The 14,407-nt window shown below is 47.6% G+C and overlaps 2 protein-coding genes across 6 annotated transcripts in view; both read right to left on the minus strand.

Annotated features, from left to right (window-relative positions):
* Positions 1-552: 552 nt before the first annotated feature.
* Positions 553-12,306, minus strand: BCL9 (BCL9 transcription coactivator). 3 transcript variants are annotated; one of them, XM_057389946.1, is made up of 7 exons: positions 12,247-12,306; positions 10,365-10,681; positions 9,245-9,434; positions 8,683-8,782; positions 6,004-8,233; positions 4,081-4,341; positions 553-2,701 (listed from the first exon to the last, which is right to left on the minus strand). In XM_057389946.1, exons 1-7 carry the CDS (start codon positions 12,297-12,299, stop codon positions 1,620-1,622), a joined length of 4,233 nt encoding a protein of 1,410 aa, XP_057245929.1. In that variant the 5' UTR covers positions 12,300-12,306; the 3' UTR covers positions 553-1,619. The 3 variants fall into 3 exon arrangements, with proteins under 3 accessions (XP_057245929.1, XP_057245927.1, XP_057245928.1); XM_057389944.1 differs by having other exon boundaries at positions 553-2,737; XM_057389945.1 differs by having other exon boundaries at positions 553-2,737; positions 10,365-10,678; positions 12,247-12,302.
* A 43-nt stretch (positions 12,307-12,349) lies between these two features.
* LOC130588923 (uncharacterized) overlaps positions 12,350-14,407 on the minus strand; it is a 31,046-nt gene continuing 28,988 nt past the window's right edge. For all 3 annotated transcript variants that reach the window (XM_057389949.1, XM_057389950.1, XM_057389948.1), the window contains exon 3: positions 12,350-12,553. In XM_057389949.1, coding sequence (XP_057245932.1) covers positions 12,350-12,541 — 192 coding nt within the window. In that variant the 5' untranslated portion in view covers positions 12,542-12,553. The remainder of the gene's footprint in view (positions 12,554-14,407) is intronic.

Here is a 14,407-nt window from a genome sequence, read left to right on the forward strand (position 1 = left end):
TACTCAGCGGGGTTGTCTTGATAGAAATCTGCTCACTGACAATTTCTCTCTCACCTTTGTTATTAAAGTTCATCTGTTCCCCACCATCACAGGCTCTCAGCACTGGGAGTCAAAGACCTGACCCAATCCAAAGTCCCCAAAGGGGGACACAATCCCAGTGCTTCGGCAGACTGRCACTACTGCTCAGGGGGAGCTCCAACCCACGTACCTTGGAGTGCTGCAAACACTCTTCAGGAGGAAGTGATGCAGACAAGTTTCATCTGTTCCTTGACCCTCAACAAATTGAGGAAGYGTGTAACTATCATTCCTGGGGTGTTCTGAAATAAGACCTCACTCCAAGGGGAAACAAGCTCAGTTTAGGATTAAGCTAACAGAATTTCCTCAAAAAGAGCACGCAGCTGCCTATTGACCAGACTTTAGGGAGCTGCCAAAGCTTACCCCACATGGCCTCCAGGCTGGCTGTGATCATAAAGAAGAGCAAACACTCATCCAGCCAGCTGCTTGATGTACACAGAGACAAGTGGACTGGATAAAGAAGACAGTTCATTTTTGTAAGAAACAATATATTTTATTTTTCTGACACCACAGCCCTGGCGAGTGGTTTTGTACCAAATTTAATGGAGGTTACACAGAACGTTTTACGCTGGGGAGGAAAAAAAAATAACCACAAAAAAAAAATCCTGGATAACTTTTAGTGTCTGTTCCACTCCCACATTAATAAAATCACTTGGGGTTTCTAAGAAAAGGAGAATAGGAAACAGTGAGAGAGACTACTGTAGGATGTAACAGTGTCCAAGTCCAGCCCCTTCCTAAAAGTGGGAAGAGTCCCGACATGAGGAGAGGCTCTCCTAGATTTACTCCCCAAAATAACACAATGTATTGCAGCTGCCATAGGAGGAGACAGAAAGGGACGGAGAGAGAGAAGCCTATTTAATAAAGAGTGGGAGGGAGAGACAGAAGGTGCTGGACAGCACGCCATAATTTGAAAAATATGTCCTTAACTTATTATTTATTTCTTTTAAAAGATTCCCCTCACTGAACTTAAGTTCCTTTTTGTGCTTTTCATTAATACTCTGCTCTGAGGTCGTAGTTTGGTTTTTCTATACATTGGAGTTGAAGGAAAATAGTCCGAAGTTCTGAAGATGGATTCTCCACCTAAAGTAAACAGCCTAGAATCCCATTCTCCTCTCACCCCAAAGACTAAAGTCTCTGCTAAAATCCCTTTTACAATATAGTACAGTACACAAAAAACCCCAAAAATAACCGAAAGTCCTGGGAGAAGCCAGTCCGAAGGACGTAAACATACAGAGAATGGTGCAACTTGTGACAAATGGCAATTCTCAAAATACAGCTACAGATTCTCAAAGCAGGTGCCGTCACGGGATACCCAAGTCCACAAAAATAATTTTTAAAAAATAAATCTTAAAAAAAAAACAACCTGTTAAAATGAATTTTTTTTTTTCAGGTAATTCCATACATTCGAGATTTCCCAAAGCRTCCTCTGGTCTCTTTTCACCTATTGCATGGCCAAACTGTTCTCCTGAAGCTCCCAAAAAAGCCCTCAGGACTTGGAATCTCATCTTGACAAGGATCAGAACATCCAGTCTTATGGTAGCAGCTTAAAACATCATGTTCCCTGGGTTTCCAGGGCCTTGGCTAAATCCTCCCATGCCAACATCAGCAGCCATACCTCGGGGCCTCATCTGGGGGGGAATCATGATGTTCTGTTGGGGTCCCATCATGCCCTGCATTGACATCATCATCCCAGGTGACCCTACAGGGCCCGGGTGGCTGTAGAGCCCCGCGGGGGCTCGGTCCTTGCCCGGGATCATGCCCACGGCGGCCACGGGGTTGCTCATGAGCGCGGGCTGGCCGGGCATGGCGGGCTGTGCTGGTGACATCATGCGGTGGTGAGGCCCCATCATGCCCTGCTGTAGGAAGGCCGGCGGCCTCATCGGGTTGTGCCCGGGCATGGACGGAGCCGTCCCAAGAGGGATATCTGGAGTTCCCACCGGCCCAGGGCCCCCCATGCCGGGCAGTGTTAGTCCCATCCGTGGGGTCTGCTCTCCTATCATCCCCTGCATGTGGGAGAAACCAGGCCCGGGACCCTGCGGCTGCTTACGGCCTGGCACCTCCCCACGAGGGAAATACTGTAGTGTCTGGCTGGGCTTCTCCGATGGGATAATCCTGGACAGGTCAAACTCGGGTATTCCYGTGGCTCCAGGACGGATCACCTCCTGCAGCTCTGGATCAGTGAAAACTGAAGGCATGTTGTTTCCAAGAACAGTGAAGGAGTCTGGACCGCCAGGGCCTCCAGTCTTGCAAAGTGCTGGATCTGTCGAACTTTGGGGCAGGTTGGTGGGACGCCCCAGAGGTCCTTCTCCGTGGAAGCCCATTCCCGCYGGAAAGTTGCCTTGCCCACCGCTGGGCCCGTTGTGTGGAAATGGCACCTGCTGTGGAGGGGACTGTACGGGAGGGAACCCCTGCGGGAAGCCCAGGCGTCCTTGAGGTACCATTGGAGACTCCTGGGAACCATGCCCCATCATTGGGTTGTGTGACATCAGGCCAGGTCCCACGGGGACCCCATGAGGAGGTATATTGGGTCCCATAGCATTTGGAGAGGGCATCTGGTTGTTATGGGAAAGAGGCTGGGTCATTCCCATTGGGCTAAGGGTTGGCATTGGACCCACTGGGTTTGGACCTGAAATTCGAGGATTCTGAGAATTAATGCCCATTCCTAGGGAAGAAATAAGGAATCGCATTTAGACAACAGCGAGCAACAATCAATAAAGCTATCAGAGAGCTTTCTGCAAGGTTATCAAGTCTGCACACACACACAAAAAATACAGTGCTAGTGAAAACACCATCAGCAATGGCTCTGAAAAGTGTTATTTCAACCAGAAATTTCATGTCACCTGAACAGATGCCTCCCTCAGCTTGTCACTGCCCTATCAAGCAATGACTAAAGCCTCCTCTCTAAGTCAGATCCCAATCCAAACYATACCTTTACTACCTCCCCAGCAGTGTGGGTGACACAGGCAGTGACAAACATATCTGTGACAGATTATCAGCATATGGACACTTGTCCACTGGGAAATGACCGAAACTCCTTTCAAAACTCAGCAGTGATAAATCAGGTAACCCTCACAAGACTAAGAGGCAGGGATCAATGAGGTTAATGAGTTACCATCATGAACTTACTCAATTAGCCAGCTTCCTCAGATATATTCAGCCACTCTGATCATTATAGTGTGAAACACACTGCAAAACTACAGGTAAACTCATCAAGAATTCATTACCACTTGCCACTCTCATTGAAACATTCACTCATCCCCTTTCAACTATTAATTCAATTGGGTAGAGGGACTACAGCCTACTTTTGTATTAAACATATACTCACAAAAACTAAGCAGTCAACAGGGACTAGATTTCTCACATAAACAYGGTCACCCACAAGACAGCCCAAAAGAGCAAAGTTTTATTTCATTTTAACTATTTTAGGTCAGGATCAGGACTGTTTCCCTCCTTCCTGGCTGAGGTCACCTGCCATGACTCATTCTTTACATGAAGARGTGTATGTTTTCAGAAAGCCCTATGACACTCTTTTCCATTTAAAAGGCAATCTGCAAAATCCAGGAAAAAACCAAATGATTCAGCATCAATAAAACCCCAAACAAGCCCCCAAAAACAGTGGAGCTTCTATGGCACTGCTGTAAGACAGGGGAGACAGTTTCCTCTGGATACCACATTGTAGGTCTGACCCTTAATCCCCTGGGCAGACTTCATTCACAAAAATAATTCCAATCTGCCTTAGGGGAAATCTCTCCCATACATTAAGTGTTTTCCATGTTAGATACTTTCTGAAGAATGCATACTTTCTGGACAAAAAAAAACAGTTTCAAGGAGAATTTCCATCTCTACATTTCAGAGAACTGCAATTGCTTCCTCAAAAACAACCCATGGTAACATATTCCTCAAGTCTTTTCCCATCTCACTACCTTCATTTGATGAAGCTTCCATAAATCCATCCTCACTGCATTGCTTGATACCTTCATCTTATGTTCTTTTKCATTTTCTTACCTGGTACGCTGTTCATAGGTGGCAAGTTTGGGGAGCGTGCTGGAGGGGAGTCATCATCCGAGCTGGCCACAGTTTTGATGGCATCATGATAGAGCGGTGTAGAGCTGGGCATGGCAAATTTGGACATCCTGGACATCATAATGGAGAGGGGATTCTGGGAGAGGGTTGGCTCTGGAGGCATTGTGTAAGGACTGCTAGAGGGAAGATTTCCAGGGAGAGTCACAGGAGCAGACTGGCTGACTGTGGAAGGAGGTGGACCACCTTAGGGAAAAAAWAAAGAAAAAGARACRAGTGTTCAATTTTTTCTCCTTCATACTGTTTTCCTTAAATCCAACTCTTTTCCTCTGGAAATATCTCAAAACCTAGAAATCTTTTTTATTGCAAGACTACTTGACTAATGCACTCAATAACTATGAAAGGTAACCATAAAAATAAGCCTATTGGTCAAGTTGATCAACATCTGTTATCCTATATAACACTTTTATCTAGAACTATCTTGAGCCTCCACAAATTAATATGAAGAATTACTAGTTTAGTCTGAAAATCTTAGTATTCAATTTCCACACACTGAAGACAGACTTGGGTATGAGAGCTAGCCATAAAAATCAAAATCTATAATCAAAAAAGACACAGGCAGCACAAGGAAAGCTGTAGCAGATAGTATGCTGAGACATGTGAGCACATTTCTGACAAGCTACATCAGGAGTTACAAGTAAAACTTGCTGTTTATTTTTCATTTCATGTTTTCATATAGAGATATTAGCTGCTTATTCCAGTGAAAGAAGCATTCTCTGCACCTATTAGCTTAATGCCATCCTTTGCGCTCACAAAATTAGAGGTAACTTAACTGCACTTGCAGTCTCCTTTGTTCTTCACTGATGAATTTTATGCCACCCAGACCAATGTGAAAGAAAGATGCTAAACCGAAGCTGTGCTCTCACTAAAAATTCACTGCACGTTTCTCAGTCCCTCCCAACCAAAAAAGGAAAGGAGAATAGGGAATACAAAAATCCTGCAATGATGAAAGATCCATGTTTTGGAAGAGCTGCATGTAAAAGCATTCATTAAGCACTACGTAAGGCACAGACTAAAGCACTTAAGTGCCTTCCCGAGCCGCCGACCCCACAGACACATCCCAGTCCCGGTCCCCGCTGTTACCCGCAGCAGCACTAGAGGGCAACGTGGGCAAAGGGCTCCTCTTTCCCAGCCAGGAGRATTTCCCGGGCCGGAAGGCCACCCGGGGAAATGGAAGCAGGGCTGAAGAGCCGGTGACCTTTGGGAAGGTGAGGGCAGAGGTGTACGAGCACMTGAACCCCGAGGTCCCAGGCACAGTACAGCTCAGCACATAACCAAATGTTACATACAATGGTGGTAAGATCACTCCAAAATGCTCAAAACCTGAACAACTGAATCACAACTTCCTGTCTGTAATGTAAAGGTAGACAGGACCAACCCATACCTAGGTACATGGCTGGTTAACTGCTCAGCATGTCTTTGCAGGAACCTTTGATACCAAAGCACTTTAGTAACACCAATGGGATCTTCTCTGTTGAGTTATGATGAACATGAGCTATGGAAAGACAGCCAAAGACCCCTCCAAGGACAGATTTCTCCCCAKCAACCCTCCACATCTTTTCACACCTTTTGGCCCCATCCTTTCCCTTTTATGCCCTCTGAGTGACCAGCCCTCAGCTCAATACATGGGAGGTACAGTGCAAACCCACAAATTACAGCAGGGGGAAGAGAAGCCCTCACCCTCTACTYGCCACCCACCAGATCCTCGGGACAGGCCCCCTCAAATGGGAAACGGGCCATCCAGCTCCTGTTCTGCTGCAAGAACCCTTGTCCCTCCCCTTGCTGCACATCCTGGATGACCCAACATGAACCAAAGCACCAAATCTGGCTAGCAGAGGCGGCACTTACCCGACTCCACGTTCCCCAGCATGGCTGGAGAAGACATGGTTAGAGACGCCTTATGGTTCGGGGGAATCCCAGGGCTCTGCAAGGGAGGCTTTGGAGATGAAGTCCATCCAGGAGAAGGTGCAGGGAGAGACGGAGACTTGAGGTGGACAGGAGAAGCAGCAGCAGACCCCAAGACAGGCGGGGACTTAATGGAGGCAGCAGCAGCTGCAGCAGTGGGGCCCGCGAGCATTCCTGCCAGCTGGGAGGGCGTCTGAGGGGACTTGAGGTTCCCCGAGGGGGACCCCATCATGGGGGACTGGACCTGGCGCATGGTGGGGGACTTGAGGGGGTTGATTCCTGGCGAATGCACCTGACCAGCTGCAGAGATATCCAAGGGCTTGCGGCCGAGGCTGCGCTGCGCAGGGGGAGCAGTGTTGAGGCTGTTCGGGTTACTGGTGGGATTGAGAGGTAGTGGCGGCATGTGGCTGAGCCGGTTGTTAGTCCTTTGGTCAGGCCCCATCTGTTCTCTGAGATTGCGGAGACCGACTCCTGGGCCCTGAGACATGGGAAGGAAAGGCCTGGGACCCATGCCGTACTCCTGCTGCGGGTGCTCCCCAAACGGCAGCGGCACCATTTTCTGCTGAGAGGAGAGCATCTCCGAGACGCCGGGGCGCAGCTTCATCATCTCTTCCGGCCCAACTCCTGCCTCCCTCAGCTTCTGAGGGACCAGGGGTGGGTTGGAGCCCATGCTGACATTCATGCCCATGTCCCCCTTCATGCTGCCAGGACCCATCCCAAATTCCAGCTCCCTGCTAGAAGCCATTTGTGGGGGTATTCCTTTTGGGAAGTCCCCCCTAGAGGGGCTCATCGGTCCTTCTACTGGCATGCGAGGGAAGATAGGGTTGTTCCCAGGCTCCATGTGTCTCTGTGAGGGCATCATTCTGTTGATCTCCATGCCGGGCCTGATGCCTTCCATGTTCAGACCAGGAGGGAGCCCCATCTGTTTCTCAGCCAGCTGCTGCTGATAGAGCTCTTCAGGCAGGCCCTGTGGATTGGGGAACCGCTCCCCTCGGCCAGGGCCACTGAAGACACCCTGACCAGGAGGGAAGTTTCGGCCATCTGGGATTTTTGGCACATCATCTGGCCAATTAACTCCTGAAAGCCCAGGCCGTGAGGCGGGATTTGGGACATTGGGGCCTTCCATGTCAGGGTTCATCATTCCTGCAAAACCAGGCAGGCGCATCTGGCTCCCGGGCACGTTGGGATGAGGGGCCATGCCCCTTGGGGGCAGAGAGTGCGACATGTTCATGCCTTCAGGGAAGGGCTCTGGACCCCCAGGTCCCCAGCCCTCACCAGGGGTCATCTGGTAGGGAGGGGGAGGACCTCGGACCACCCCACGAGGCCCRTGCTGGTGGACCATCATGTCCTGCAGGGAACACTGCTGCACAACCACCTGCTCTTGCTTCCTTCTCTTCTCCTCGTARAACTCCTGCTGCAGCTTGAGCCAGGCCACCTGCTCAGGAGTCATATGGTCCAGGTGGTCTGGGCCTATGGCTCCTGACTGGGAGTTCATTGGTGGTGGCCCCATTTCATCTGGGGAAAAAGGCATGTCCCTGTGTCCTTGAGGGCCAAACGGAGCCCCTCCATCTGTCCGAGACCCCGACCCTTTGCCTAAACTTTGGGATTGAGCCATCATAGCCTGTATCGGCCCTTCAGGTTTCTTTTGGGGACCATCCAGCACCCCAGCATTTGGGGGTGGCCCCCCACTTTGCCCTCCYGCAAACTCCTTCTCATCAGGGAAGAGCATGCGCTGGATGTCTCTCAGCGTCTGCAACGAGCGCTCTCGATGCTCCAGCTGCTCCTGTGACAGTCCGTCAGGGTTCTCACTCAAACTGGATGGGTCCCCTCCAGACACCTGCTGGGGAGGACCTTTGGGATCTGSAGCTGAGCTATTGCTACCTTGAGAAACCGGGCTAACTGCTCGATTATTGGGGGTTGAACTCTGCCCAAATCCTTCTGTCTGCAAGGGGGTAGAGTTGGCAGGGCTGCCCACAGACATCACTTTGCTTTCCACGCTGGGACTGTCCTGATCTATGGGACACGGGGGGCCAGTGGGTTTGGATACTGGCGCTGACACAGGTGGAGTCGGCTGCATTTTGGCGTTCTGGGGTGGGTTCTGGTCCTGGGCAGCGGGGGGCTGGGGCTGCGGCAGGGGCTTGGGTTCAGTCCGAAGTGCAGTGATCTGGGGGTTCTGCAAGAAAAAGCCACACTCAGTCACTTGCTCTTCTTACAGCCATGTCATATAAGCAGTGGTGCAAAGAAAATGCTCAGTCTCAACCCCACCAGCCCAAAATTTGCAGGGAAGGGTAGGCTTCATGCAGCAACTACAGAGCAGCCTCTTGGCCATGTAGAAACGTACATGGCTTAAGACATAAGCTTAAGACATAAGCTTAAGACATAAACGTGTGCTTAAGACATTACTGCAGGGACTCCTTTCTTCTGTGCATGGGCAATGGGTTGGACATACTGCAAGACTTAGTCTTCTTTGGATGACCCAAGATAGTTATTCGCAAACGGTCAGAACAACAACTGTCTGTCCTCCTAAAACTTATTTCAYAGTGTATATAATCACCCATCTCTGAATCACACAGAGGCACATTTACCATTTCCCCTTCCCACCCCCATGCAGATATTCCCTACCAAGGGTACAGTGTTTCGTTCCGCCTTGCTGTTTGAGATGTTCTGGATATGAAAGGACACAATGGTTTCCACCTGTCCCTTCAGCACAGCTTCTGCAGCCCTGCAAAGACAGACAGGCAGATKCACATATCCATTTGAAGCCAAGAATCTATTTTTCTTAACTGGCCTCCCTTCTACCTTTCAGGTGGCAAAAGGGAGAAAGACTTAACCACACATACTTCACTCTAGATGAGTAGCAAAAGAAAAATGCTTACATCTACAAAGACACCAGCATTTAGGGTTCCGGTCTCACAGCCATCCTGGCTGCTATTCACTGCATGGATTGCAAAACAATATCTACCAGMATTTGCAAAAAAAAAAAAAAATCCCCACACCTCAGAGAAGTAAACAATTACTTCTCAGAGGAAAAAAGGTAGGGATATTCTCCACTCCAGCCCCTTCAGCATCCCCAAAACAAGTAATGACTTTTCACTACTTGATGCAGAAAGTGCCCTTGACAATCTCTTTAAAGATGAGGACAAACTCCTGCTCCCAGAAGACATTCAAGCATCTACCTACTTACTTGTTGGCCATCTCAGTAGAAAAGACATAAACCACTTTGGATGGTGTCTTCTGCCCGCTTGCTGGCTCCAAAGTGGCAGTCAGACCATGGGAAGGTGTGGAAGACCTTGGGGCTGAAGCATTTGAAGGAGTCATGGAGTGTGGTGTGTGCTGAGACTCCTGGGACTTCACATGATCAGCAGAATTGCAGTCTGGAAAGGGACAAAGGAGAAAAGAAGGGAATCACTATCTTGGGAGCTCTTTGGAAAAAAAAWTCTGGAAACTGATCAGAGCTTTTCCTGCTCTGGAATTTCCTGCTTCTTCCTCAAGCAACACTGAAGACAAATTCTTCTACTACACCACACATCTTTCCTCTAAAACCATGGTGCCCTTCAAGCAACACTGGGAAAAAGCTCGTCTTGTCTCTTTCCAAGGAAAGTGGCAGTTCCCAGAACTGATCTCTTTGAATTCTCTAATGACCACATAGCCACACAGAAAAGCAGGAAAACTAGACTTTAATGTAGGAACAAAGATAAATATGTCTGCCTCAAGAAAATGCTCCTGCAAATCTTTCCTTTTTTTTTTTTGTTTTTGCTCCACCACCTTATCTAGGTGACCTAGCACATGAACAACAAAGATGGACAGCTGAACAGGTAGTCTGTGGTTTTGCACACCTGCATGGAGGCAATATTGGAGGCAGGAACAGAACACAGAAATCCCAACTCTCTGGCTTGCCTTACCAGTCAGGGTGCTACGGGTTATGTATCTGTGTTGACAAAACAGACTTGCATATTGTTTAAAACCCCAGTTACAATGGAACAGTTCCTGAAAGGCCAAAGGCCAAGAGACCAATAGGTTGCATTKGTACTTTTAAATACTCTGGGGGAGTTTAAGAGTTACAAAGGAACTTTCCCACCAGAGTCAGGTCTGGGCTCTAACCAAGCGTGAACAAGACATTTACCAATGCCAGCTATGACAACCTCTCCTCTTTGCCTGCTTTCAAGACCTTTAGACTTCATTGGCTGGAACTTACAGAACCCCAGACAAACAAATGTTTCACTAACACTTGCATAGCAATTCTCAAGCTCACAGAGGGTTCAGACTGATTGTCTGCACTTGCACATGAATCCTAGCAAACATACCTTTGATTTCCGGGTCATCATTAGGAGTCCCAGCTTCCCTCTGTTCAAAGGAATCTGCCGAAATGCTCCTCTCTCTCTTCCCCTTCCCCTTGGCACCATTTCCAGCCCCATTCTTCAGCCCCATACTCCCACCCGGGCCAGGGAGCACTTTGGGAGTGTGACCTCCACTTTTGGGGTCACAGGGAGAGGGCTGGGATTGGCTGGTGGAGCCCCCTTGTTTGCCTTGGTTGGAAAATTTGGAATCCAGCTGAGGGTTGCCAGACGGGGACATCACTGTAGGGGGGCGGACCATCACCTCCTGCTTTGATTTGGGGCTACTGGGAAAAAAAAAAAAAAAAAAGAAAAGGAAAAAATGACAAATCACACAACTGGTTCATTCAGCCCTGTAGGAATGGATTAGAGCGAAGCAGAAACAACCACTGTCACCTTTGCAAGCTAAGACAATTGCTGACAAATAAAAAAATGCCTGCAAGCTTAGAGTCATGTAGGTGCTTTTTTGAACATGCCCCAAAAGGGTTATTATCCAAGATGGGATCTCATTGCTCAAGAAGGCACCAGGGCAAACCACAGACCCGCCAGATCCCAGAAACTGCTGTCACAAGAGGACCCACCTCTGGCGCTTCTGTCAATAAAGACAGCGGTTTCTATGTGCACAGAGAAGCACCTCACACCAAGACAAGCTCAGAGTAAACAAACARGGCACAATAAAGTTCACTTCACCATTCTCCTGGACCCCAACTATGCTGCAGCTCTGAYGAGAGCGGATCCCCCCCACACCTCCTCCCTTGTACCTCCCTATCCAGTTCTACAGGGAGCACAAGGAAAACCCAGCATTACTGCAGCATTCGTCATACATTGGGGCGAGCTGCCAGAGAAACACAAACCTCTGACCGTGAAAACAATTAAACCAGCTACAACCTGCCCCTGAATAAGGAAAGAGAAGGATACCATTTCCAAGCACACTCCTGCAAAATGGGGCAGATGAAGCTTCCTCAATATGCCAAAGGAGACTCATTGTCTTTCATTCCTCTTCCATCCAGCAAATTTTATCCCAGAAATATTTTGCTCCTCTGGGTTCTACAGATGTTAGGCACCCCTTCCCTCCTCACCCTCCACTTACTCTTACTAATTGCTATCAGACTTTCTGCATTGTGTTTTCCCATCATCTCTATCACTTTCAACAGGCAGTGTTTGCTAGCATCCTCATTGTGGGACTCACACAAGCTGCTCCCTCCTCTCGACAGACATCTGACTCAGAAGCATTCCCTCTGAAATACTGCTAAGCTCTAGATGACCTCTAGGAGTAAATAATCAAACTCAAGAATGCTGTCAGTCAGAATCATCCTAAATACCTGGACACTGCTCTGCTTCCATATTCTTCCCCTTCCAAATTGGTGGAGAAGAATTGCTGACCTGCTGCACTGGTAATGCAGAGGATCTCAGTGCTCAGCTGATCAGTTCTCCAGGCTGTTCAAACCAATAATATGGAGAAAGCAGTTTGTGTGGAAGTACAGAAAGATCTTCRGCTGCCCAACTACCCCTTGGGAAATAAATAATCAGAAGAGGAGAAAGGGGAAAAAAATAAGATACAGCATGTTTACTCTCCTACAGCCTATCTAGGCAGCTGGTGGAAGAGAAGAGGGCACAAGAAATGGAGAATCCACACCTTGTGGGTTTACAGCCTTCAGCTCACCCTGAGCCTTGCAAACATAGGGACAATCAGCACTGTGCAGCCACCGCTCAGGCACTCAGCRGGTCTGATGGCAGCACAGAGAGGGACCAGGAAGTCACACGGCACCAGTCCTTGGGCTARTCCAGCAGCAGAGCAGGGATGGCAACATGCACCAACCCAGAGTAGCTGATTGCAGGCTCTTCTCCTTACCTCTGTGTGTTGCCTGACGGGGAGTTCCTCACTTTGGGGTTACTGGAATGCATTGACAGAAATCCTGAGCTCACAGTCTCACACACACGCAGATGGGCTCTCGTCAAGTTCCTCTGGGGAACGTGCTGCCAGAGGCAGCGTCGAAGCACTTCCTACCACCCTCTTCTCTCAGTGCTGGCTGCCTGCTTGCCTTTTTTCTCTTTGCTCCTCGCTGCTTTTGCACTGGGCACTTCCCTCCTGCAGCTCCAGCATTCTCTAGATGCGTGCCTCCTGCTGCCCAAGGGAAGTCTCGCATCTCCAGGGCACACTGCAAACCAYCCCACAAAGAGAGAACAGAAAAACAGTGAGGAACTTCCCAAGCAAACATCTCTGGTGTGAAGAAATACACAGCAATTCTTCTCCCATTCCCAAGGAGATAAGGAGAAGGGCTTTCAGACAGATGTGTAGTTCAGACCAGAGGCAGCCCTGGTTCAGTTTACAGGCAGTGATGCCATCCTCCCTTTGTCCAAAGCAAATAATTCAGGAGTCAATAAAACAGGAAAGCACTTTGTATCTGAACACTTTGATTACACATCCRTGCTCAACTTAAAGACACCTCACAGCAAGTCAGTAGGAAGCCAAAATTACAAATCCCCAATATGACTTAGCTATCCAGAATTCCCCTGTGAATGGCTGTAATGTGGTATTTCTTAAGAACATAAACTCTGCTTAAATCTTTTGTCTCCTTGGTCCAATATACCTAGACATATGTTCAGTGATGTGTGCTAAGAGTTACACAAAGGGAGAAAAATAAAATAAAAATCCCTTCCTGACCACCTTAGCTACTAGCTAAGTGATTACTCTGAAAACACCAAGGGTTAGTCACTCATCGTATCTATTAGAAAGGCCAGAAAAACACTGGAGTAGTACCTGTCGAAATTTGCTCAGCAACACTCTGCAGACCGTAAAGGCTTGAAAAAAATAAAAGGCCACAAAAAAAGCAGAACTTTTTCAGCTTCTTTCTAAGAAACAATATGCATGACGCAGGCAATAAGGCACATAAAGCTGTTTCTGGAGGTGGAAACTATTGAACATTACTGTTTACGTGCTTTGGGCTAAATTATTTTGGAACAAATTTCTGTCTTGTTTATGTTTCAACAAAATCTCTCCTGTTCATCTCACCTACTCAGATGCAAATCTACTTAATTTAGAATCTAACCAAGATTTATTGTTAATGTATTAAGCATTGCTAGTTAAATATTATTCAAATGTAAATATTCCTGATATTCCTTCTCAGCACCAAAGAAGTAGTTTCTTCCTATGTATACCAAATGAAACAAAATTMATCTTACTAGAATGGGAATGTCTTGAATTTTAGGAAGAAACTATGGTTCAAACTGCACTTCAAAACAAAAAATTTTGCTTGTTTATGTGCTGCCACCAGAGGATGAAGAAACACAGGTACTCTGTGACTACCTCTGGCCAAGGAGAGTTATCAGCAACTTGTAGTACTGAGCACCACGATTTGCCAATTCCCCAAATTTGTATAGTTGTGAGATTGTGTTTTTACACATTTTAGTCAATCTACCTGAACATGATGCAGTTGCATGAAGCTCTGCATCATCTCCAAAAATTCTCCTCTCTACCACATGCCTCCTTGAGCCAGAGAAGTCATCCTACTCCSTATTCTCACCACCACTGTGCTACACAAACCTATTAACGTGGGGAATGTTTCAGCAACAAATGTCTCATTTTAAAAGCCTCTTACCAGACATAATCAGATGAACTCTAGTCTGAACCAYACACTCTAGAGGACCCACACGCCTCTCTGGGGGTATTAGCTGGTTATCCCAATGATTTTGGGAACAATGTTGGAGCTAGCCTATCAGTATTGTTACCACTATCACGTTGCAATTGGAGCTGGTGCTATACAGATACATTAAAGAGGAGACAGAACCTCTTCACTCATATCTAAAGTGTATCATCTTTGCATGCAAATTTGGCTCTTATGTCTGTTTTGTTCAACAAAACTGTAACATTACCAACAACACCCAACTCTGCTCTTCAAGAGATTAATACATCTGTAAAAGTCAGTGGAACTCTGAAACTTCAGCATCCTCACTTAAGGTGAAGGTGTGACTGAAAACACAGTAAATTCCAGGTTAAAAAAAAAAAAAAAAAA

Source organism: Malurus melanocephalus, unplaced genomic scaffold (assembly GCF_030028575.1).
Source record: "Malurus melanocephalus ecotype Western Australia unplaced genomic scaffold, MMel_1.1 scaffold_21, whole genome shotgun sequence".
Taxonomy (NCBI): domain Eukaryota; kingdom Metazoa; phylum Chordata; class Aves; order Passeriformes; family Maluridae; genus Malurus; species Malurus melanocephalus.